Raw genomic sequence first — 22,670 nt, forward strand, 5'->3', positions numbered from 1 at the left:
TTCTTTTTATACCGGATTGCTCAACTCTATTATGATATACTTGTTCTTCATTTAATACCAATTGTTTCTTCACTCTTGAATGGCGTATGCCATGATGGAACATTGTAAGCCACATTGAGCCTGCAAATAGGTGGGAAAATGTGGGATACAAATGCAATAAATAAATATCGGAAATGCCCCTCCACTTGACTTTCTCAAGGTCACAGGGAATCTCAGAGGCACAAGAATGACTTGATTGTTGATTTTTCTTGGTCTTGTCCCATTCTTTTAACAATTAGGCTGTTAGCAACAAGTGAGGTTATCACATTTTGCAGGTAACACAAGATTATTCAATGTCATTAAAACAGCAGAAGATTGTGAGGGATTGCAAAAGGCTCCTGTGAGACAAGGAGACTGGGCATCTAAACTGCAGATGAAATTTATATTTCAACATTTTTATTGATGACAATTCAAAAGAAACACATTCAACAATATGATTTACAGATAGTCAGTTAGGAAAATGTACTCAGTAAATACAAAGTAATACTATCCGTCATCAAACTTTTCACATTTTATCCCCCCCCCCCCCCCCCCTTACTATTAGTGTTTCGCTATTATTGGCAACAAAGGAAAACTGGGAAACATACAGCTGGTAAATTGACATCTTTGTTAACATCCTCTCGTGAGTTAATATTGTACTATATATTCAACTGTGATAAAGTGATGACCGGACCTGACTGTCCCCCCACACACCCTTCTGGTAATAATCAAAGTACAACCACCGAGTACATCTAGCGTGTCTTATACGTACTTGATGTTATTAAATTATTATGCCCAGCATTTTATACAAGATGTAACAGAGTTCCATCAAATATCTCTTATACCAAAATAAATAAAAATTCAGATGTCTAGTGCATACAAAAATGAACCTTTCCAATTACAAAACCTTTTCCACCTTCCTAAATCCCCCCTACCCAGCCTCCCGACCTCTCCCTCCCCCCAACCTAATCCCTCCCCCCTCCCCCCTTCTCCCGAGACCTGAAGGATCTTAACCTATTCCTCATGGAAGAACTCAACCTGCATTAAGAAGTAGACTCCGACCTCTAGGGCTTAAGATGTGTAAGTAGGGACCCCAGAGAGCCAGAAACGTCACTCTCTTTCTCTGCGAGAGTCTAATCTCACTAGCCTCCCAAGAAACCAGCTGATGCAACTGATTTCTCCAGTGCCAGTATGCGGGAGGGTCTTTAACCGTCCAATACTGTAGAATACATTTCCTAGCTATTAAACACATCTTACGAAGCATCAGAGTTGTAAAGCGGTTTTGACCTCTAAAGGACCCCGGAAGATCTAAGATTAATTGCTCAACATTCCCCAGGATCTTAATCCCCAGTCGTCCTTCCCAAAAGCCTCGAACCTGAGTCCAAAATCTTTGCAATGCGGGACAACTCCAGAACATATGCAGCGTACCTGGGCTCACTCCACACTTAAGACAGTTTGGGCTACGGTCCTCTCCCATATGCGCTAGTTGGGTCGCTGTCACATATCCCCTATGGATACATCGGTATGCACATTCTCTCAATCGGGCATCCGATACCAACAAGGGTATGCGCGCCACTGTCCTTGGTATATTCCAAGACTCCAGTGTCATTCCCAGCTCCCTCTCCCATGCACACCTCATTGATCCATATTCTCTGGGGGGTTGCCATCTAGTTAATGTTTTACAAAGCAGAGAGACAGTGACCTCTCCCTCGCCCCCTGAATTGAAAAAATCTTGAATTTTGCCCCCCAATTGACCTGACAAGGAAGCCCCCGGTAGTGAAGCCATATAATGCTGTATTTGTCTTATGGCAAATCTATTGCCCCAGGAATCCCCCACCTTATTTAACAAGTCTGCAGTTGAGAGGGGCTGCCCATCTTCGCCCACCAGATGTGCCAAACATGTTACCCCCCGACTCACCCAATCAGCAAAATGTCTGCTCGACATCCCAGGCAAAAACTCACTATTCCCACAAATGGTGAGTTGATCCGTCACCGTCGGATCACCTCCAAGCCTACGTACAAGCCTTCTCCACACCTCTCGAAGTGGTCATAACATCACACTCTTACGTAGTCTTTCTGGGAAATTACCGGTTTTATGATGTAGCAGTGAAAAAAGCCAGTAGGGTTCAAAATACGCCTTCTCCAGCGCAATTGGGGTATAACGTTGTGTACCCAGGAACCAATCTCCTAAGTGACGTAGCTGACATGCCTGATTATAGAGCGCTAGATCAGGCATTCCCATCCCGCCACGGCTCCAACTGCCAATCAGGTGGGAGAATCGAATCCGTGGTTTCCTACCTCTCCAACAGAAGTTCGATGCTAAAGCATAGAATCTCTGAAGGTCTTTCCGATATAACCAAATTGGTATTGTCTGCAGTACATAGAGCCACCTCGGAAACAGCACCATCTTTATGAGATTTATTCTACCCAGCAGTGACAGTGGCAAATCCATCCAACCCTGTAACACCTTCCTGGTCTCCTCCAGCAACCACTTAATATTTAGCTCGTGTAAACGAGAAGTATCCATGGGTAACAAAATTCCTAAATATTTAAAAGAGGTTTGCGCCCTTTTTAGAGGAAATTCTCCTCTCCAACATCTCCAGACCTCCTCTGACGAGGCCAAAGCCTCTGACTTGTCAAGATTTAACCGGAGCCCCGCATAGTCTCCATATTCCGAAACGATCTCCAGTAATGCACTTAAAGATTCTTGCGGATTCGTCAGATGAACCAAAATATCATCGGCAAAAGCTGCCACCTTAAATGCCTCTTTTCCTATCTCCATCCCTGCTACTGCAGGCTGTCTCATTATGTCCCTTAATAAAGGGTCCAACGTTAGCACAAACAGTAAGGGCGATAGAGGGCATCCTTGTCGCGTTCCTCTGCCTATTGCAAAGTCTGATGTTACAAACCCATTGACTAGTATGCGGGCCCTCGGTGTCGAATATAATGCTTTGATCCCTGACAAAAATCTCCCTGAGAATCCGTATTTTCGAAGGGCCGCGTATAGAAATTCCCAATGGACCCGATCGAACGCTTTTTCTGCGTCAAAGCTTATTAATACAGACTGTTTGTTCCCTCTTTTGCTAGCTTCCAAGGAGGTCAACACTCTGCGGACATTTTTTGCGATTGTCCTTCCCTTTATGAACCCTACTTGGGCATCGTGTATTAATTCCGGCAAAGTTTCCGCTAATCTGTTTGCCATGATCTTAGCCATTAGTTTGACCTCAAAATTCAGGAGTGAAATAGGCCTATAAGATGCTGCTAATTCCGGGTCTCTTCCTTTCTTAGGAATTACAATAATACAGGCAGTATTTAGATCTGGAGGCACCTGTTCTTGATCTATTAAAGTGTTGAACATTGCAGTTAAAGGGTCTATTATCTCTTCCCCCATTATTTTGTAAAATTCCGCCCTATAACCATCCACCCCCGGCGTTTTAAACAGCTGGCTTTGGTTAATGGCCAGCAGCACCTCCTCTGTTGTGATGGGATTGTTGAGCTTCTGCTCCTCTTGTGGAGTGAGACTTGGCAGCTGTAACTGCTCTAGATACAGGTCCCCCGACAAACCTTCATCTGTTGGGATTCCATATAGCTCTTTATAATAGTTATAGAAGATCTCACTGATTCCTTGATCTGTGGAGACTCTTGTCCCCTGTCCTCCCTTCATAGTGAGAACCCTAGCTTTCCCTTGTTTAGCCGCTATCAGCCGTGCCAACAGCCTCCCCCCTTTGTTGCCATGCCTATAAAGCTGATATTTGTAATAATTCTGCGATTTCACAGCTTTTTGATGGAGGGCTACATTTAATGCCGTTTGCAGAGATAGTAAATGTTGTTTATTCTCTAGGGAGGGTTGGCGACCATAGTATCTCCGAGCTTTGCACACTAGCTGACTAAGTCGTAATATTTCTTTAAGTCGGGCTTTACGTTTATGTGCCATATAGCTGATAATTTCTCCACGGAGTACTGCCTTAGCTGACTCCCAGTAGAGAACTGGATCATTAGCATGTATTTCATTATGTAATTTATAATCCCGCCAACTTTGAAGTATGGACGCCTTAAAGTTTGGATCCCTATAGAGTTCTATTGGAAACGCCCATCTACCATATCCTCTTTGTTCCCCCCCGGGTGACCAGCACATTTCCACCCAGGCGTGATCCGAGATTACAGTGGCGCCTATTACCGAGCTCATCACTGAGCCAAAGAGCTGCTCTGAGACCAGCAAATAATCAATTCGGGCTTGCGTTCCATGTACTCGGGATAGATGCGTATAATCCCTTCCTTGTGGGTCAAGTGTCCGCCAAACGTCTACCAGCCCCATCTGTCGACAAAGATTGGGCAGCCCCCTATTCTCCTGGACAAGATTCTGTCTCCGGGCCCCTGTACTGTCCATCAAAGGATCCATCACTGTGTTGAAATCTCCGCCCAGTATCACAGGCAAAGTGTTATGTCGTAACAATCTTAAGGTAAGCATCCTATAAAACTTCCTGTCATATTGATTCGGGGCATATACATTCCCAAACAACACCTTTTGGCGGTTTATGATAACCTCACATATCAAAAATCTCCCTCCCGGGTCAGTGAATCGTACTTCCAATTTGTCAACTATCCCTTTTCTGAACAAGATGGCAACCCCTCCTTTTTTCCCCTGAGCTTCTGCGGAAACACATTACCCCACCCACCAGGTACGTAATTTGGCATGCTCCACTGCTGATAAGTGGGTCTCCTGCAACAGAGCTATGTCTACTTTGTTTCTCTGCAAGTGTTGTAATATTTTAGTACGCTTAATGGGAGACGTGATCCCTCCTACATTCCACGTCACAACTCTCAGGGTTCCCAGTTCTCGTGAGATACCAGTCCTTGAGATCTATATCTCTCTTGCCTAGAAGAGGGGTGTCCCAGCCACCACCCCCCTCCTATTCCTAACATGTTCCATCTTCTTCCTTTCCAAAACCTTATTAAACCAAACCTCCAGGTCCCTGCGTCCCCCCAGTCTCTAACCCCCCCACCCTCACCCCTACAGCTCCCCTCCCCCCCTCTAATCCCAACCCCTCATTTGAACTTCCCCTGTCCCCTAACGGGACCATCACATATAACGCCTCTTACCCCTTCACCCTCTTGTAAGCTATTACCACCTCAACCACCCAACCTTAATTCCCTTACAGTTATAACAGAAATATATGAAGATAAAAGGGGGTGCTCACATAACCTATATATTAATAACTTGCATGTCACAAAACCTCTGCCTCTGATTCCTCAGCAGATCTCCACTGCTTTGCGGGGTAGCAACCACTTCTGTCGAGTATCTTGAAAGTCCTGCGTCCCCACCAGCACTCTCATTTCGTCGGATTCCATATTCTTAAACCAAGGTCGTCTCGTCTGCTTCCCACAGAACGGAAGATTATTATCTCTGGTGAGGCCCAGTTGCCAACTCCTCATGCCTCTCAGTTCCATGTTAACTCCCCCCAGGGGTGCTCATATGCTAGGTTTATTTTAATCAATGGTGCATTGCACTCTTTCTCTTAATGTATAAGCATTTGCTGAGTCTGCATATTGGAATCAACAGATAACATGCAGTATTCTACTGCTGTAACAGTCATTAATAATCCAACTTCTAACAGTAACCATTTGTAATCCTTGCCCTGGAAGGCTGTTCGGTCTTCAGCACTCCTTCATGGGCCATTTATAGATCCCCTGATACCTTATGTTCAGCGTTCCTCTAGCGAACTCAGAAAGGCCTGCGCTTGTTCCACGGCAGTGAAGGTTTTTATCTCCGCCTGATAAGTTACCCGCAGTTTCGCTGGGTACTGTAAGGCGAATCTAATCTTCTTTTCAAACAGCTTCGTGCAAATCGGGGAAAACTTCCTTCGTTGCATCGCCACTGCCGTGGAGTAGTCCTGAAAACAAAGCACTTTCTTGTTTCCATAGCTTAACTCCCGATCCTTCCTCAAGGCCTGCACTATAGCCTCTTTGTGTACAAAATTCAGCAAACGGCAGATCACCACTCGCGGCCTCGCATTGTCTGAATGCCTGGGTCCCACCCGGTGCGCTCTTTCCACCTGGATGGCGCCGAGATCCTCCGGAAGCTGCAGCTGTTCTGCTAGCCAGTTTTCTATGAAAGCTCTTAAGTTAGTAGTTTCTATAGCCTCAGGCAGCCCCACAAATCTTAGATTGTTTCTACGAGACCTGTTCTCAAGGTCCTCCAGCTTCTCTTCATATGCCTCCACTTGGGTTCTGAGTTTTTTATTGTCTTCCTCTATTTTTTGTACCTTATCCTCCAGGGCCCCGTGTCTCTGCTGAAATTCCGTCAGCTCCTTGTTTAATTGTCCCAAGTTTTCCTGGACCTGAGATAGTTTGTTGTCAATGGGCCCCAGGCGCTTATCTAGCAGCGGCTCCATAGCGTTCGTCACCTCCGCTACCACCTCCGCCACCCACACCGAACTTACAGTGTGCGCGGGCGGGCTCGGCGGGGCCGCCATTTTCTCCTCGCCGCCTCGCGTCTTTTCTTTGTCTCTTCGAAGAGTCTTTGCCGCCATAGGGTTTCGCTGCGTTTTGGTCAGCTGGAACTCTTCACCGTAAGTTCCTGTGTTGTAGGTGTAAATTTGGTGGTTCGTTGCAAGCTAATTCCCCAGTTTTTGAGGGTTTAGCGGGTAATCCGGCAGGAGCGGGTTTTTCAGCAGCCGCTCTTGTTCATGGCGTCACGTGATCCTCTGCAGATGAAATTTAATGTGGAAAAGTGCAATGTGATGTATATAGGGAGAAAGAATCCTACCCACAGCTAAAAAATGCTGGGTTCAGAGTTAGGGGTCACCACCCAAGAAAAAGATTCTGGAGTCACTGAAATTTTAAGGCCAGTGTGAAAGTTTTTCTTTGATTTCCTAATATATAATTTCTTCTTCGTATATGGATTTCAGAAGAACCATAGTACTGAGACCATGGTAGCTTATATTGTTGCCCATGGCAAAGCTTCATTAAGTTGGGGACAGAACACAACCTTGTTCAGTTTGACCTATCCTGTGTCTTCGACCTAGTTGACCATCATATTATATTGTCTAGGATGAGTGATGTGGAGGGGCATTTTTGGTATGACGTCTAAGTTGGACTTTGGACGTTTTGCGCTAAATGTCCCAAATCTGAACAGCAAATGTAACCATTTTCGAAAAAACAAAACATCTATCTTTTTCTTTTTGAAAATACCGTTTGAAACAAAGTTTTGTGCTCTGCGCCGTTTATCTTTTCAGGTCATTTTCGGGAAAAAAAACCCCGCACAAGTGAAAAATGTAGAAAATCAAGCCATTGGGATGTAGGAGAGGCCAGTATTTTTAGCAGACTGATCCCCCAGACATTCCAGGACAGCAATGGGCTAACCTAGGGGGCACTGCTGTGGTCTTAATAAAAATGCTCCCAGGTACACATCTCACCATTGTTCCATATCTTGTTTGCTGAGCCCTCTAAAGCTCACCCAAAATCCACTACCCCCAACTGTACAACAGTACAATAGCTCTTATGAGTGAAAGGGGCACCTATATGTGGGTACAGTGGGTTTCTGGTGAGTTTTGAAGGCTCACAGTTTCTACCACAAGTGTAAAAGGTAGGGAGAGGTATGGGCCTAGGTCCATCTGTCTACAGTGCATTGCACTGACCACTAGACTACTCCAGGGACCAGCATGCTGCTCTAATAGACCTGGCTATAATATCTGAGGCTATTATAGAGGCTGGTGAGAACTATTTTTATTCACATTTTGGGGGTGGGTGGATGGAGTAAGTGACCAATGGGGGAATAAGGGGGGGGGGTTATTCGTGATTCCCTCCAGTGGTGATCAGGTCACTTAGGGCACTTTTTTGTGTCTCATTCATTAGAAAAACAGTTCTAGGCCAAAACACTGAAGTTTTCACCCTAGCTGTTTTAGTTTTGCTCTATTATGGCTGTAAAACGTCCAAGTGTTAGGCATGTCCTAAGCCCACCCTAATCCCACCTTCAAAATGCCCCCGACATGCCCCCTTGTGATTTGGATGCACTGCAGACAAAATACAAAGATAACCATCTGCAAAAAAGGTTTCGAAAATGCCGATTTGGACGTATTGAGAAATGTGTCCAAATGGTGCTTTATGACACACTTTGGATGCTTTTCTCTTTCAAAAATGAGCCCCATAGGCATTTGTGACAATGTGTTAAACTGGTTTAGTGGTTTTTATCTACTCCTAGTTACACAGGTCAGAAAAGTGGCAACTTTTCGGTTAGTTGGAGTCCTGGTTGTTGGGTGCCACAAGGCTCCCCTTTGTCACACTACTCCAACCTTTTGGCACAGTATTAGACAAGTTCAATGTACCTTTTTTTTTTTTTTTTTTAACCTATGCTGATGACATTACTACATTGTTTCCTTTATCTAGGGATTGGACTACAACATTGAATGATATTATCATGTGTGTGCAACTTATTGAAGACTGGAATATGGCCTATTGACTTAAATTGAATCGTGAAAAGACAAAAGTTTTGTGGTTGGATCCATCTGACGCTCCCGAATTCCCCAGCATTTTTCTATTGGAGCAAACGCTTTCACCTTTGAATCTTGTTCCAGGATTCTGGGGGAGGAGGTGGACAGTCTCCTGACCTTTTCTTCTCATGTAAAGTCTTTAATAAAAAAAAATCTTTTTATATGCTGAGGAAATTGAGGGCGATACACAATTATTTGAGCCTGCGAAGTTCAGACTATTAGTTCAGGCAAGAAATTCTACCTATGATAGATTACTGTAATGTTATTTATGTTAGATGTTCAAAAACTTTGATTAAATGTTTAAACCATATTCAGAACACAGCAGCATGATTATTCTATTTGGCCAGTAGGTTCGATTCAGTTACTCTGTTTCTAAGAGAACTGCATTGGCTCGCTGTGGCTGCAGTTTAAACTTTGTACTATCATTTTTAGAATTAAGTATGGTGATGCTCCATAGTATTTGAACGACTGGGTCACATTTTTACATGGTGGTTCCGCTGGTAGAACTCGAAATCAGATGCTGTTATGTTTTCCTTCAGTAAGGCAGATCAAATTGCAGACTATTTGATTCTTCACTTTATTACCAAGCTGTTTTGGTGTGGAATTCACTACCTCTGCTGATTTATGCACTCACAAGCTATCAGGTTTTTCAAAAGGCTCTTAAAATTTTGTTATTCAACAACTGTTTAAGAACTAGTTACTATGAGGTTAGTAATTTGTAATTAAAAATCTTTATTACTTAGCACATCTGCATTATTTTAGAACTAGATAGTATAAGGCTGGTACATTATGGCTCCTGGATAATTGTTTCCAGTTTTGTTTAATTTGTAATCCACACTGGTATGTGCGAAATAGAAGACTTGTATAACATAACAGCCATAATGGAACAAAACAAACTGAAGAAAAAGCACTACTCTATAAGCCGCGCTTAACGTTAGGCATGGTTTATAGAACAGTGCTTACGCCCAGGAATTGCGCCTAACTTTAGGAGCAGCCATTTGACACAACTGAAACGTGGTACAAATATATGCGCCTACATTAGACATATATCTCCATTATTCTATAACAACGTGCATTAATATTAGGAAAACCCCCATTATGCCCATGACCCTGGCATTGTCAAGTCCCCTTTTTCAGGTTGCGTGTAAATTTTACGAAGGTGCCAATTAAATCTCATTAGTGCCAATTTTATTACTTATTTTATGCTTACATAATACTACTATTTATTTATTTGTAGCATTTATACCCCGCTCTTTCCTGCTTGATAGCAGGTTCAGTGCGGCTTACAAGTGTGGTACAGAGTATCACAGGGATAAAACAAAGTATGGTACAGAGTATCACGGAGATAATACAAGTATGGTACAATGTATCACAGAGATAGCACAGTTATATAGGATGGGACAATAGTAAGAGATGTGAGGAAAGGATAGGAGTATGGGTACTGGTGGTGTGTGTTAGGTTTGAGAGTTAAGTTGGTTGATTGGGTAGGCTTGTTTGAAGAGGTAACTACTCTTCAACAGCTTTCAGAAGGGTAGGTGTTCATTTGTTTTTCGGATATGTCTAGGTAAGGCATTCCAGAGTTGGCTGCCTATAACTGAGAAGTTGGATGCGTAGTAGGTTTTGTATTTAAGGCCTTTGCAGTTGGGAAGATGAAGATTGAGATATGTTCGAGAAGATTTGGACCTGTTCCTGGCTGGAAAATCGATCAAGTTGGACATGTAGCTTGGAGATTCGCCATTGAGGATCTTGTGGATCATTATGTGGGCTTTGAAGTTTATTTGTTCCTTGATAGGGAGCCAGTGGAGTTTTTCACGAAGTGGTGTTGCGCTTTCGAATCTTGATTTGCCAAAAATGAGTCTGGCTGCTGTGTTTTGGACGGTTTGGAGTTTTTTCATGATTTGGGCTTTGCAACCGATGAAGATGCTGTTGCAGTAGTCGGCAAGGGTGAGTACTGTGTGAGTACTGTAGGTTGCGGAAAGTTTTCTGTGGGAGGAATGGTTTTACTCTTTTCAATACCCACACATCATGTTGAACATCTTCTTCGTCGTGGCTTTTGCGTAAGTTTCTAAAGTTAGGTGTTTGTCTAATGTTACTCCTAGGATTTTTAGATTGTCAGATATTGGGATTTTAACTTATCATAGTAACATACATAGTAACATATCATTTCTATAGCGTTACTAGACCAGCTTGTGTTATGTTTATTGTAACGTTGCTTATGCAGACATTACTAAAACTAATTTTGAGATGCCTGCAGACAATTCAAAATACTGCAGCTAGGATTTTATGTCAGGCAAACAGATACAATCATGTTACATCTCTTCTCAAGTTTAAAATTCTAACTCTTACATATAAAACATTTTATAGCAATTAGTCTGATTATCTGTCATCATTGATTATTCCCTATACTCCATCTCGTACCCTCCGTTCTCTTTAATAGACTTGTATCACCCCATACTTCCAAAGCTAGATGGGAGTCAACTAGATCAAGTGCTTTTTATTTCATGGCTCCTGCTCTTTTGAATTCTCTGCCACAGCATCTTAGATCAGAGAAAACGTACACCTCTTTCAGGGCTGCTCTGAAAACTCATCTTTTTTAAATTTATAGCATTCCTTTTCCTAATAATTAAAAAATATATTTGACAGTTCGTAAATCACTTCGGCTTGTATTTGAAAGAGACGGTATATCAAGTGAATAAACGATAAATGAATTATTGATACAAATCAGCTTGTTATTCAATTAAGTTGTGTATGCCAATTGGACGTGTGCTCAAATTTGTGTGCGCAATTTTTGGCAACTTTTGTACAATTAGGGGATATGCGTGCACATAGACACATAAATACTAGTATTCTGAACATTTATGTGCGTAACTGGTGGGCAAGTACTCAACTCCCTTGTCTGGTTTCCCTAAAACTAGTCTTGCTTTACCCTGCTTCCCAGCCCACATAAAATGTTGGCCCCTTTCCACTCCTGAGAAGGCTGTATATCCCAAGGTCAAAGTTCTGTCTCCCCTTTCCACTTCTTACTGGGGCATGTGCCAGCAAATAACAATAAACTCCTAAATTTACTGCCGCAGTGTCACAGATGAGATTTCACTAAGATCAGCCAAGCTCTTAGGAGAAACTGGTTGAGCTCCCACACAAAATTTATGTACTTGTTCTACCGAGCTGCTCATATTGCTGTTTTTCTCTTTGCGTTTGCTGGTGCTTTTAAGAAAAGGAGGATTAAATATTCTAATATCAACCCCTTCATGCATGTCAAATGGATGTCAGTTAATAAGGGCAATTGGTCCCCTTAGTCTGCCCAGTTGCCTTGCTCACCCTGCTCTATCTTCCAGCTATACCACTTTAATTCTGGCTATATTTTGATCAATTTTTAGCACTACTACATGTACACGGCATTGTACAATGGTGATAAGTATTTAGCTACAATAACTCCTTGCCCAATAACTCCTCCCCATGAACTCCGTTCGCTGGGTAAATGTCTCCTGTTGTCCCCCTTCTCCCCCACTGCTAACTCCTGGCTCCGTTCCTTCTATCTCGCTGCTCCCTATGCCTGGAATAGACTCCCTGAGCCAGTACGTCAGGCTCAGTCTCTGGCTGTCTTCAAGTCTAGGCTTAAAGCCCACCTCTTTGCTACTGCTTTCGACTCCTAACCATGACTGTCTTACTCAACACCCTCTCTTATCACCCCTACCACTGCAATTTCCCCACCCCTAGCTGTCTGTTCGTCTGTCCAATTTAGATTGTAAGCTCTGTTGAGCAGGGACTGTCTTTTCATGTTAATTTGTACAGCGCTGCGTAAGTCTAGTAGCGCTATAGAAATGTTTAATAGTAGTAGTACAATAAGAGAGGGCAATTATGCACCAATAATTAGATGCCTTCTCTATAAAGGAAACCCAGGTAATAGAACTGGCATGTCACCCTACGTGCCAAGGCAGACAGAGTCATTTCCTCAGGTCCAAACTTAGATTGTGAACCCTCCAGGGGCTGGGATATGCCTACTGTATCTGAATGTAACTTGCCTTGAACTACCACTGGAAAGGTATGAGTTTGACAAACCAAAAGGAGTGGAGTAATTGCCTAATGGTTGGCACGAGGGTTACCATATGTCCGGGTTTCTCCAGACATATCCTCCTTTCTGGTGATTGTTGGGGCGTCCGAGCGTTTTTGCTTGTGACAGTTTATGTCCAGGTTTTAATTCCGGGAGCCTGCCCCTGCACAGTGCACTCACTCTTTTCACTTTCCGTGTGCTCCAGAAGTGAAAGCAGAAGCACAGCTGACGCCCACACCCCCCCTGCCCTCAGATCCACTCTTGTGCACCGCTAGTACTGCTGTGACTTCCCACCCCCTCCTTGTGCTGCTAGTACCTCTGAAGGAGACCCCTCCACATACTCAGACTCCGAGCCAGTGCCAGAATTCAGGAGTTCCTGCTTGCTGCTGCTGACGGTGCTGACTCCCACGACTATGCTGGGAAGTCCTCAGAGTAAGAGTCCAACTCCAGTGCAGGCACAGAAATGCTGCGTGGTTCACTCTCTCTCCCTTGATGAAATTGCACTGTAAAGAGTGAACAGATGCATATCGGGCTGCTTCCTCCTCTTGTGCCTTAAGGCAACTGCTCATGAACCGCGGGGATCTCTGTACAGCCTTGCACAGTTCACATGAGTAGGCAGCTCTCTAGGCAGGCACAGGGGGAAGAAGCAGCCCAATATGCAGCCATTTACTCCTCCTCTTGCACTGGGATTTCAGAGAGGGAGAGAGAGAGTGAACAGCAGAGCTGTTGATGCCTTTGGTTGTATTTAGCAGGAGAAAGGGCAAGTTGAGTGAGCAACATGAGTGGGGGGGGGGGGGGCGGGGAATGTAGGGGAGGGGAGAAGGGACGGGAAGGGAAGGGAAGGGGAATGTCCTGTTTTTGTCTCTGCAAATATGGTAACCCTAGTAAGAGCCAGGGATGGACTGATTTTTGAGCGCTTTTTGTGGACTGGAGGAGTGGCCTAGTGGTTAGAGCACCAGTCTTGCAATCCAGAGGTGGCTGGTTCAAATCCCACTGCTGCTCCTTGTGATCTTGGGCAAGTCACTTAACCCTCCATTGCCTCAGGTACAAACTTAGATTGTGAGCCTTCCTGGGACAGAGAAATATCCAGAGTACCTGAATGTAACTCACCTTGAGCTACGACTGAAAAAGGTGTGAGCAAAATCTAAATAAAATAAATATTTACTGACTCTAGCCCTAATTCACATATGCATACCCTTAAAGAATAGCACTTAGGGTGCTTGAATGCCTATGCAGCATGTTTTGTTGCATTTATGCATGCATGGAATTCGTACAGTTATAGAATTGCTTTTTAGACTATGATCTAGGCAAACAAATTTCTAAGCATAACTTTTAAGCTCCTAAATTAAGATACATTTTCAGCTGAAAAGTTATGGACCCTTTTACTAAGGCCACGTGCAACGTGTGTCAAATTGGAACCACCGCCCGGCTACTGCATGCCCTGGACAGTAATTCCATTATTGACATGCATCCAAAACAAACGGTAGAAATTTTCTACCTCGTGGCGCTTACCCGGCGGTAATCGGCAGTGTACGCATGCAGACAATTGCCGCCCAGTTAACGTGTGAGACCTTACCGCTAAGTCAATGGGTGGTGGTAAGGTCTCATGCCGAAAACGGATGCGCGCTGCTTTTAATTTTGCTGCACGTTTATTTTCGGCCATAAAAAAAGGCCTTTTTTGCAGGTCTGCCAAAAAATGGACCTGCGCGCGTCCAAAACACATGCCTACACAAGCGCAGGCCATTCTTTGGCGCGCCTTTGTGAAAGGGCCCCTTAGGCTCCTAAGGCCTTTTTTTACAAAGCTGTGCTAGCGATTCCTGCATGGCAAATGAAAGGAAGCCCATTCAATTCCTATGGGCTTCTTCTCATTTACCACTCAGGAATTGCTAGTGCAGCTTTGTAAAAGAAGTCCTAAGTTTGGCTGAAAATAGGGCACAATTTTAGGAGCTCAGTTTTTTTTAAAATGAATATTCAGTCTTTAGTTTTTTGCCCATCAGAGCTGTTAATAAATTATTGATGGTAATTAGTGCTAACTAAGACTTACATGCGATCTCCCTATGTGCTATTCTGGTTGGTTAAATGTACAGTTTAGAAAAGGTGTTTTTTCACCCATTAGGGGAGATATTATCCCGAGCCCAATTCCTAAGAATTAGAATGGCTGAGGGGCGTAGCTAGGTGGGGCCACGGGGACGTGGGCCCCCACAGATTTAGCCCTGGCCCCCTCTACTTTCCATCCTCCCCCCCACCCCGGCCGCCGACCCTCCCCCGCCACTTTCAATCCCCCCTCCTGCTGCCGCCGAAGTCTTCTTCAGCGCCAGTCTCCAGTACCTTCGCTGATCTGTTTCTGTGAGTCCTGATTCCTGACGTCCTGCATGCGTAACACACGCAGGACGTCAGGAGTCAGGACTCATAGAAACAGATCAGCGAAGGTGCCGGAGACTGGCGCTGAAGACTTTGGCTGGTGGGGGTTGGGGACCCCCGCCAGCAAAGGTACAAGGCAGCAGCAGCGGGGGAGGGTCGGCAGCGGGGGAGGGTCGGCGGCGGGAGGGGGGGGTCGGCGGCTGGGGGAGGCAGGCTAAACTGTGATCCCCCCACCTCGGGCTCTGGACCCCCTCCCGCCGACTTCTGGCTACACCCCTGGAATGACTCATTGTAAGAAGTTAGTAATTACAGGCCTACTATGATAAGTAGTACTATAGCCTCTATCCCACTTATTACCAAAGTAACAGAAGGCTTAGCTGCTTGTCAGTTTGACAGCTATTTAGAAAACTTTGATATATTGCATAGATCTCAATCTGGATTTTGAAAACACTTCAGCGCTGAGACAGTGGTGGGTGCTACTGCAGCATAGGGGAGGACATTACTGAGTGAAGGCAAGTGTGCTATTTTGATTCAGTTTGATCTCTCGTGCGTATTTGATTTAGTTGACCGTGAGATTATGTTATTTTTGTTGAGTAATTTGGGCATCCATGGCACTGTTCTGCAGTGGTTTGCTGGCTTTCTTGGTAATTGGTCTTATCGGGTGCAGGGTAATGAAGTCATGTCAGAGCCTTGGAAAGTTTCTTGTGGAGTACTGCAGGCATCCCCCCCCCCCCCCTTTCGCCTACTCTATTTAATATCATGTTGCAGTCTTTGGGAATAGTTTTTGATCAGGATAAGATGCAATTTTTTTTATATATGCTGATGATGTTACTGTTTTCTGTCCTGTTCCAGCTGAATGGCCTAAAACTTATGCAGGAATTTTAAAATGCTTTTACTTATTTGAAAATTGGATTACGTCTTTATAAGCTTAAGCTCAATAAAGAAAAAACGAAATTTATGTGGTTGGAATCTGCGACCCATCCTTTTAGGCTTCACCAGTTTACAATGGGAGCAGATAATTTTTTGTTTGAAGATTCTGCTAGGATTTTAGGAGTCATGGTTGATGGTAGGATCAGTATGTCATCGCAGATAACTCAGGTGTTAAAGAAATCTTTCTTTTTTTTAATTGAAAAAAACTTCACCTTACAAAAAAAGCATTTCTGACACAGTTTCAGGTTGACTGCATCCAATGGAGCAGGTCCATGTAAAATTTGAAAAGCTGTAGTGCCCAATTAGAAAGAACCTAGGCTTTAACAGGAAGTCAGCGTAAATTTACCATATAGGGAGATAAAGAATCAAATCTATCCAAAGAGAATATCAATCCAATTGCCATATTCTGTACTAATTGCAGGCAATGCAAAGAAGTCTTGGTACAACCTGAAAAAACTATGTTGTAAATATTGAGGCGGGATAAAACGTAGAAACATAACATAGAAACATGACGGCAGATAAAGGCCATATGACCTATCCAGTCTGCCCATCCTCTGTAACCCCTAATTCCTCCTGTTCCTAAGCGATCCCACATGCTTATCCCATGCCTTTTTAAACTCTGGAATTGTCCTCGACTCCACAACCTCCACCGGGAGGCCATTCCATGCCTCCACCACCCTTTCTGTGAAATAATACTTCCTTAGGTTACTCCTAAGCCTATTCCCTCTCAACTTTGTCATATGCCCCCTCATTCCAGAGTTCTCCTTCATTTGAAAAAGGCTCTCTTCCTGTACATAAATGCCCTTGAGATATTTAAACGTTTCTATCATGTCTCCTCTCTCCCTCCTCTCTTCCAGCATATACATGTTGAGGTTCATAAGCCTGTTGCTATAATTTTTGCATTCAAGACCGCCTACTAATTTCGTAGCCGCCCTCTGGACCGACTCCATCCTGTTTATATCTTTCCGTAGGTGCGGTCTCCAGAACTGCACACAGTACTCCAAATGAGGCTTCACCAGAGACTTATACAACGGCACTATCACCTCCTTTTTCCTGCTGGTCATGCCTCTCTTTATGCACCCAAGCATCCTTCTGGCTTTGGAGTCATGGTTGATGGTAGGTCAGTATGTCATCACAGATAACCCAAAGCCTAAATAGCAAGCCTAAATGTGAAAGGCTCAAATGCTTTTTTGTAAGATGCACTTTGGGCACCATTTATTGAATCTGGCCCTATCTATACATTCAGGGCCCTTTTACTAAGCCGCGTTAAGCGTCTACGTGCGCCCAACATGCACCAAAATGGAGTTACCACCCGGCTACCATGTGGCTCTTGCGGTAATTTCATTTTTGGCACGCGTCCGATACGTGCATCTGAAATATTTTACTTTCAGTCATGCGTATCGGACGCGCGCCAAGTGGCATTTGACGCACAGAGGTTATTACCATCTGGTTACCGTGTGAGACTTTACTGCTAGGTCAATGGCTGGCGGCAAAGTCTCATACCCAAAATTTTCATTTTGCCACACGTACATTTTTAGCAAAAATTTTTAAAAGGCATTTTTTTTTTTTGCAGGTGTGCTGAAAAATGATTCTGCACGCGCCCAAAACATGCGCCTACACTACTGCAGGCCATTTTTCAGTGCACCTTAGTAAAAGGACCCCTCAGTGCTGCTGCTACTTATATGGACAACAGTACTGAATATACAAATTGATTTGTGCACCAGTGTAGAAATTAATGCAGTTGTCACACAGGCTCAAAATCCAGCCCACTGTCATCATAAAACACACACACATTTGCATAAACTTGTACAAAGTTAACCAAATGATCTTATATTTTCAAATCTTTCAAACAGTGTTTGCGTATTTCTTCCCAAGGGGAATCTTTCGCAACCTGGTACAATCAATGGTGCTAAGTCACTTAAGACTACTGCAATGCACTTTTTGCTGGCTGTAAAGAACAAATCATCAAGAAACTTCAAACAGCCCAAAACACTGTAGCCAGACTTATATTTGGAAAAACAAAATATGAAAGTGCCAAATCCCTAAGTGAAAAGTTACTCTGGCTTCCTCTTAAAGAATGCATTACGTTTAAAGTATGCACTCTTGTTCATAAAATCATTCATGGAGATGCCGCGGCCTACATGCTAGACCTTATTAACGTACCACCCCGAAATGCCAAAAGATCAGCACGCACATTCCTGAATCTTCACTTCCCTAGCTGTAAAGGACTAAAATATAGATTAATACTTGCGTCCAGCTTCTCATACTTGAGTTCACAGCTGTGGAATACATTGCCATTTGACCTGAAAACAGTTTACAACCCAATTAACTTTCGTAAAGCATTGAAGACTCATCTCTTTAACAAGGCATACCACAATGATCCATAATAAGAACTGTAACACATTACCACTTACTTGATATTCTGAAGATATTCTCTTTTTACCTGATCGTCTAATTTTACTATATGTCACCCATATCCTATATGTATTACAAATTGAATGTTTTCTCTTTTTACCTGATAGTTCATTTTTTATTATGTTCCCATGTTCTCTATGTAATACTAATTGTATCTTTTATTCTGGAATGGCGAAAGCCATGACGGAAAATTGTAAGCCACATTGAGCCTGCAAATAGGTGGGAAAATGTGGGATACAAATGCAACAAATAAATAAATATATGGAACAATTCAGAGTTTGATCTGTTGTAGTTTCCAATTTGCACATATTCCCCCAGATCACCAAAATCCAAGCGGATTCTGTAAAAATGTGGATAACTTAACAAGCTTCATAAGCTAATGAGCGCTGACAACAGCACTTAACAAGAAATAATGAGCACTAATTGGCACTGATTAGAATTTACACTAACAAATCGCTAAACGTATTCTGTAACGAAGTGTGCCAAACTTCTAATGTGTGCAGGCAAAAAGGGGCGTGGTTATGGGCAGGGAAATGATCGTTTCGTGGGCGTTCCGAAATGTACGCGCATAGTTCTAGAATATGGCCCAGTGAGTGTAAATCTTCACACTGGGATTTGCGTCACATTTTTGTTGGTGTAAATGGATGCGTGTAGTTTTAGGCGCTAAGATATCAACTAAGCGTATTCTACAATCGGTGCCTAAATCTAGGCGCCAATTATACAATACACTTAGCTGGAACTGATTTCAGTCCTGATTTTTTTTTTTTTTTTAGGTACCATATATAGAATCTGGCCCATAACTTTAAAATATTCTAGCACTGCACTGGTCTCAGAAATACAAAAAGGCTACTTATAGGCTGTCATGTCTTTTATTACATCATGATTGCACTTGGGTTTATAGGGGGCTTATAGGTCCCCTCATATGATATCTCTGCACCAATACAGAGTACAGAGGGGGACAAATTTATGCTCACAGAAGCAGATTTTCAAAGCATTAATTTTTCAGAGTCTAATCGAGAAAGACAAGCTGTGTGGACTAAAAGAAGGTAGGAGAGGAAAATAAAAATCAGAGTCAACCGGAGACTGAAGTGGATCTTCTGGCTTCCATCTCTTCTCCTTGCCCCTCTTGCCTTTCTAATCCCCTCTCTACAGAGACTCAAAATTCAACCTCTCTCTGTTTTCCTCCAATATTACCAACCTTCCTGCAGCTTTACTATTTACAAATGGAGATCCTCTTCTCCTCTCTTTCACATACATTTTAACTCTTAATTTTATATAAGTTTTCAAACTATTTACACTGTCTTGAAAGATAACTTTCTAGGGCGGTATATCAAGTTTCAGGGGTCCTTTTACTAAGCCGCATAGGCGCCTACGGTTGGAACTACTGCCGGTAATTTCATTTTTTAATGCATGTTCACTACACACGCCAGAAAACACATTTTATTTTCTGGCGTGCAGCGCTAACTGGGCGGTAATTGGCATTATACGCGCACAGATGATTACCGTTCAGTTAACGCATTACACCTTACTGCTAAGTCAGTGGGTGGCGGTAAAGTCTGAAGCCAAAATAGAAGCGCGCCGATTTTTATTTTGCCGCACGTCCATTTTTGGCCCCAAAAAAGGGCCTTTTTGCAGGCATGCTGAAAAATGGAGCTACGCGCGTCCGATACACGTGTTTACAACAGCACAGGCCATTTTTTGGCGCACCGTGGTAAAAGGACCCCTCAATAAACCTGTAAAGTGATGCTCTTACCCCTTAAGCATTCACAAACTTACAACAAGCACATTCAAATCCTCAACATATTTCACAGTGAAGAACTGGAGAACTGATACTTTCATAAAAATAATTGATAGCACATCACTGCCCCGAATCAATATTGTAAGCCCCTTTCTGAAGACAAATTTAGAACTTTCAAAAGAATGACTTAGAATAAAGAAAAGTATAATTCTCCTGGTTGATAACACTTCTGCCTCTTTCTTGCCTCTGACTCTAGGGGAAGAAGCTAGGCTGGGGAGAAGTACCAGACTCCAAGAATTCAAACATTCTCAGCGCCTATATCATCAGTAAAATTTACAGCAGGAAACAATAATGTAAATCTGATATACAAAGAAGATATTTGATCTTTCATGATACTTTTCAAATTTAACAATTTCTCCTAGACAGGCATGTTGTGTTTCAACAATTTTTCTTGATGATCCAGCATGTTAAACACAGCCAACAAGTTCAGTATACACTGAACTGAATATCAAAACATATTTAATAAGAACAAGGTAATAAATTCCATCATCAAAGTTTTAACAACTTTCTCCCCCCCACAAGGTTTTTATGTTCATATCTGTTTATATTAAACATTTTTATTGAAGTAAACCAGAAATGTCTGAAAAACAGTACCAAAAGTGTGTTCTTGAAGTTTAATAATCCTAGCCCACCCAAGCTCTAATAACCCCCTCCCCCCATCTATGCCCCAGGAGGCCTGGACTCTTATGACCCCCCCCCCCCCCCCCCCCGAACAATGGACGGAGAGGCAACACATAGCAGCGTTTTACCACAATCCCCCACTGACAGGCATGCCATCCCTCTGACCTCATGTTCACCTGCTTTTAAATTAGTTACCTTATTTTCTAACTCCTCTTACTCTTTTACCTATCTATATGTTCCATCTTTGCTTATACCCTACACTATCAATTAAAATATTCTATTACATATTGTGTTGACATTGTAAGTATTATACTATGCCATGCTTTGTATTGCTATTTGAATATTTTTACTGCTGTAATTTTCTATTGCTCATGTTTGATTTATTTTTATTGTACACCACCTTGAGTGAATTCCTTCAAAATGGCAGCAAATAAATCCTAATAAATAAATAAATAAATGTTATGAACTTGAAAATGTCATGGTAAACCAAAGGAGAAAAACATTTTGTAAGTTACAATCATCTTGCCATACCTTGCAGTAAAGCCATCACAAGCACAAACTAAAATAAAGCGAGAACTTACACTGCTCTCTAGTAATGAATTGAGGTATGGTGCTCAGCTGAGGGGCACTAGGATTTGGGGTTCCCACCAGCTTGTTCTTGGCCATCTTTGTGTTTGCTTTGGCAAATTCTAGCCGGAGTGTCTGGGGAATTTCAGGGTCAAATCGAATTCCCTGCAAAAAAAAAAAATCAATTGAAATTTTTAATAGATATGTTATACAATTTCTGAGACTGAAGGTAACACACCTCAATATTGGGGGAGAAAATAGCAATAGCTCACATTATGGCTTTCAGCAAAGTGCGTTAGTTGTATTGAAAGTACATTTTTGATCTGTAAAATAATGAATTTGTATTTATTTTTTTTTTTAACATTTGATTTATTAAAGATACATTCAAGTTGCAACTATCCTTGTTCTTATGGGACAATTGATTTTGAGTTACATAACCTTTTAAATTACAGCACAGTTTTTGGAAACTGTTTCATATCCAAGAGCCTCCTGTACATAATATTTGAAAAATCACTTACACATCGATAGAAAGTCAAGAAAAATATCAAGGTAATGTACATTAAAAAGCAGCCGTTAAGAACATTGGGGGGGGGGGGGGGGGGGGGGAGGGGGTATGGTCCACGTTATCTAGTGAAGATTTGTTAATAACAGCCAGAATAAATTCTGAGATCAGACCAAGGAGCCCCACTGAAGCTTCCATTACAAATCTGGGTTAATAATTGGGTTATTTTTGGTAGCCAGCTTTAAATTATCAAACAATAATAATTGGAGTATTAATGACCTTTCCAGGTCTCAAAATGAAATACACTCTTCAAAATAAGGGCTCCTTTTAGTAACCCACGGTAGTGATTTCCGGACGGCAAATGCGACGAAGCCCATGGGAATTGAATGGGCTTTGTCGTATTTGCCGTGCCAGGAATCACTGCTGCAGCTCAGTGAAAGCATGTTAATCCCACATCAGGAAAAACAGAATGTTACCATCATTGCAACCAAGGAAGAATGTTCAGATACCTTCTTGAACTGTACCACTATAAGTAACAATAGTCTGCTCAATAAAGATATCACATTTGCAAACTTAGAGAAAAAGAACAAGAGAGTGGTATTTTTGTGATTCAGTACATTCGACAAGCTTGTTAGCTGACAGAAATGGCAGTGATTTATTCCTGGATTTGTAAGAAAGAAAGAATGTAGATTACAATATGGATTGTTTTTAATACACATGCACCATGAATGGGGAGATTTTGGAAGGAGTGTGATCATTTTTGCACCTAGAGGAAGCAAGATCCAGGTAAGTGTGCTCATTGATGGATTTCGATAAGGGTTATAGATAGCAAGGTTAGCCTCTGTGGTGGGCAGAATTTGGGAGAGTGGGGGGTAGAGATGTTTTGTTGTTTTTTTAATGTTTTTTTTCTTTGTGTTA

General features: G+C 42.6%; 1 protein-coding gene across 4 annotated transcripts in view; it reads right to left on the minus strand.

Moving 5' to 3' along the window:
- RBPMS (RNA binding protein, mRNA processing factor) overlaps nt 1-22,670 on the minus strand; it is a 502,608-nt gene that overhangs the window by 155,820 nt on the left and 324,118 nt on the right. For all 4 annotated transcript variants that reach the window (XR_003941071.1, XM_030194523.1, XM_030194522.1 and 1 more), the window contains exon 5: nt 21,265-21,415. Coding sequence is in view for 3 of the 4 variants with exons in the window: in XM_030194523.1 (XP_030050383.1) it covers nt 21,265-21,415 (151 nt within the window). In the remaining variant the exon portion in view is untranslated. The remainder of the gene's footprint in view (nt 1-21,264; nt 21,416-22,670) is intronic.

Source organism: Microcaecilia unicolor, chromosome 2 (assembly GCF_901765095.1).
Source record: "Microcaecilia unicolor chromosome 2, aMicUni1.1, whole genome shotgun sequence".
Taxonomy (NCBI): domain Eukaryota; kingdom Metazoa; phylum Chordata; class Amphibia; order Gymnophiona; family Siphonopidae; genus Microcaecilia; species Microcaecilia unicolor.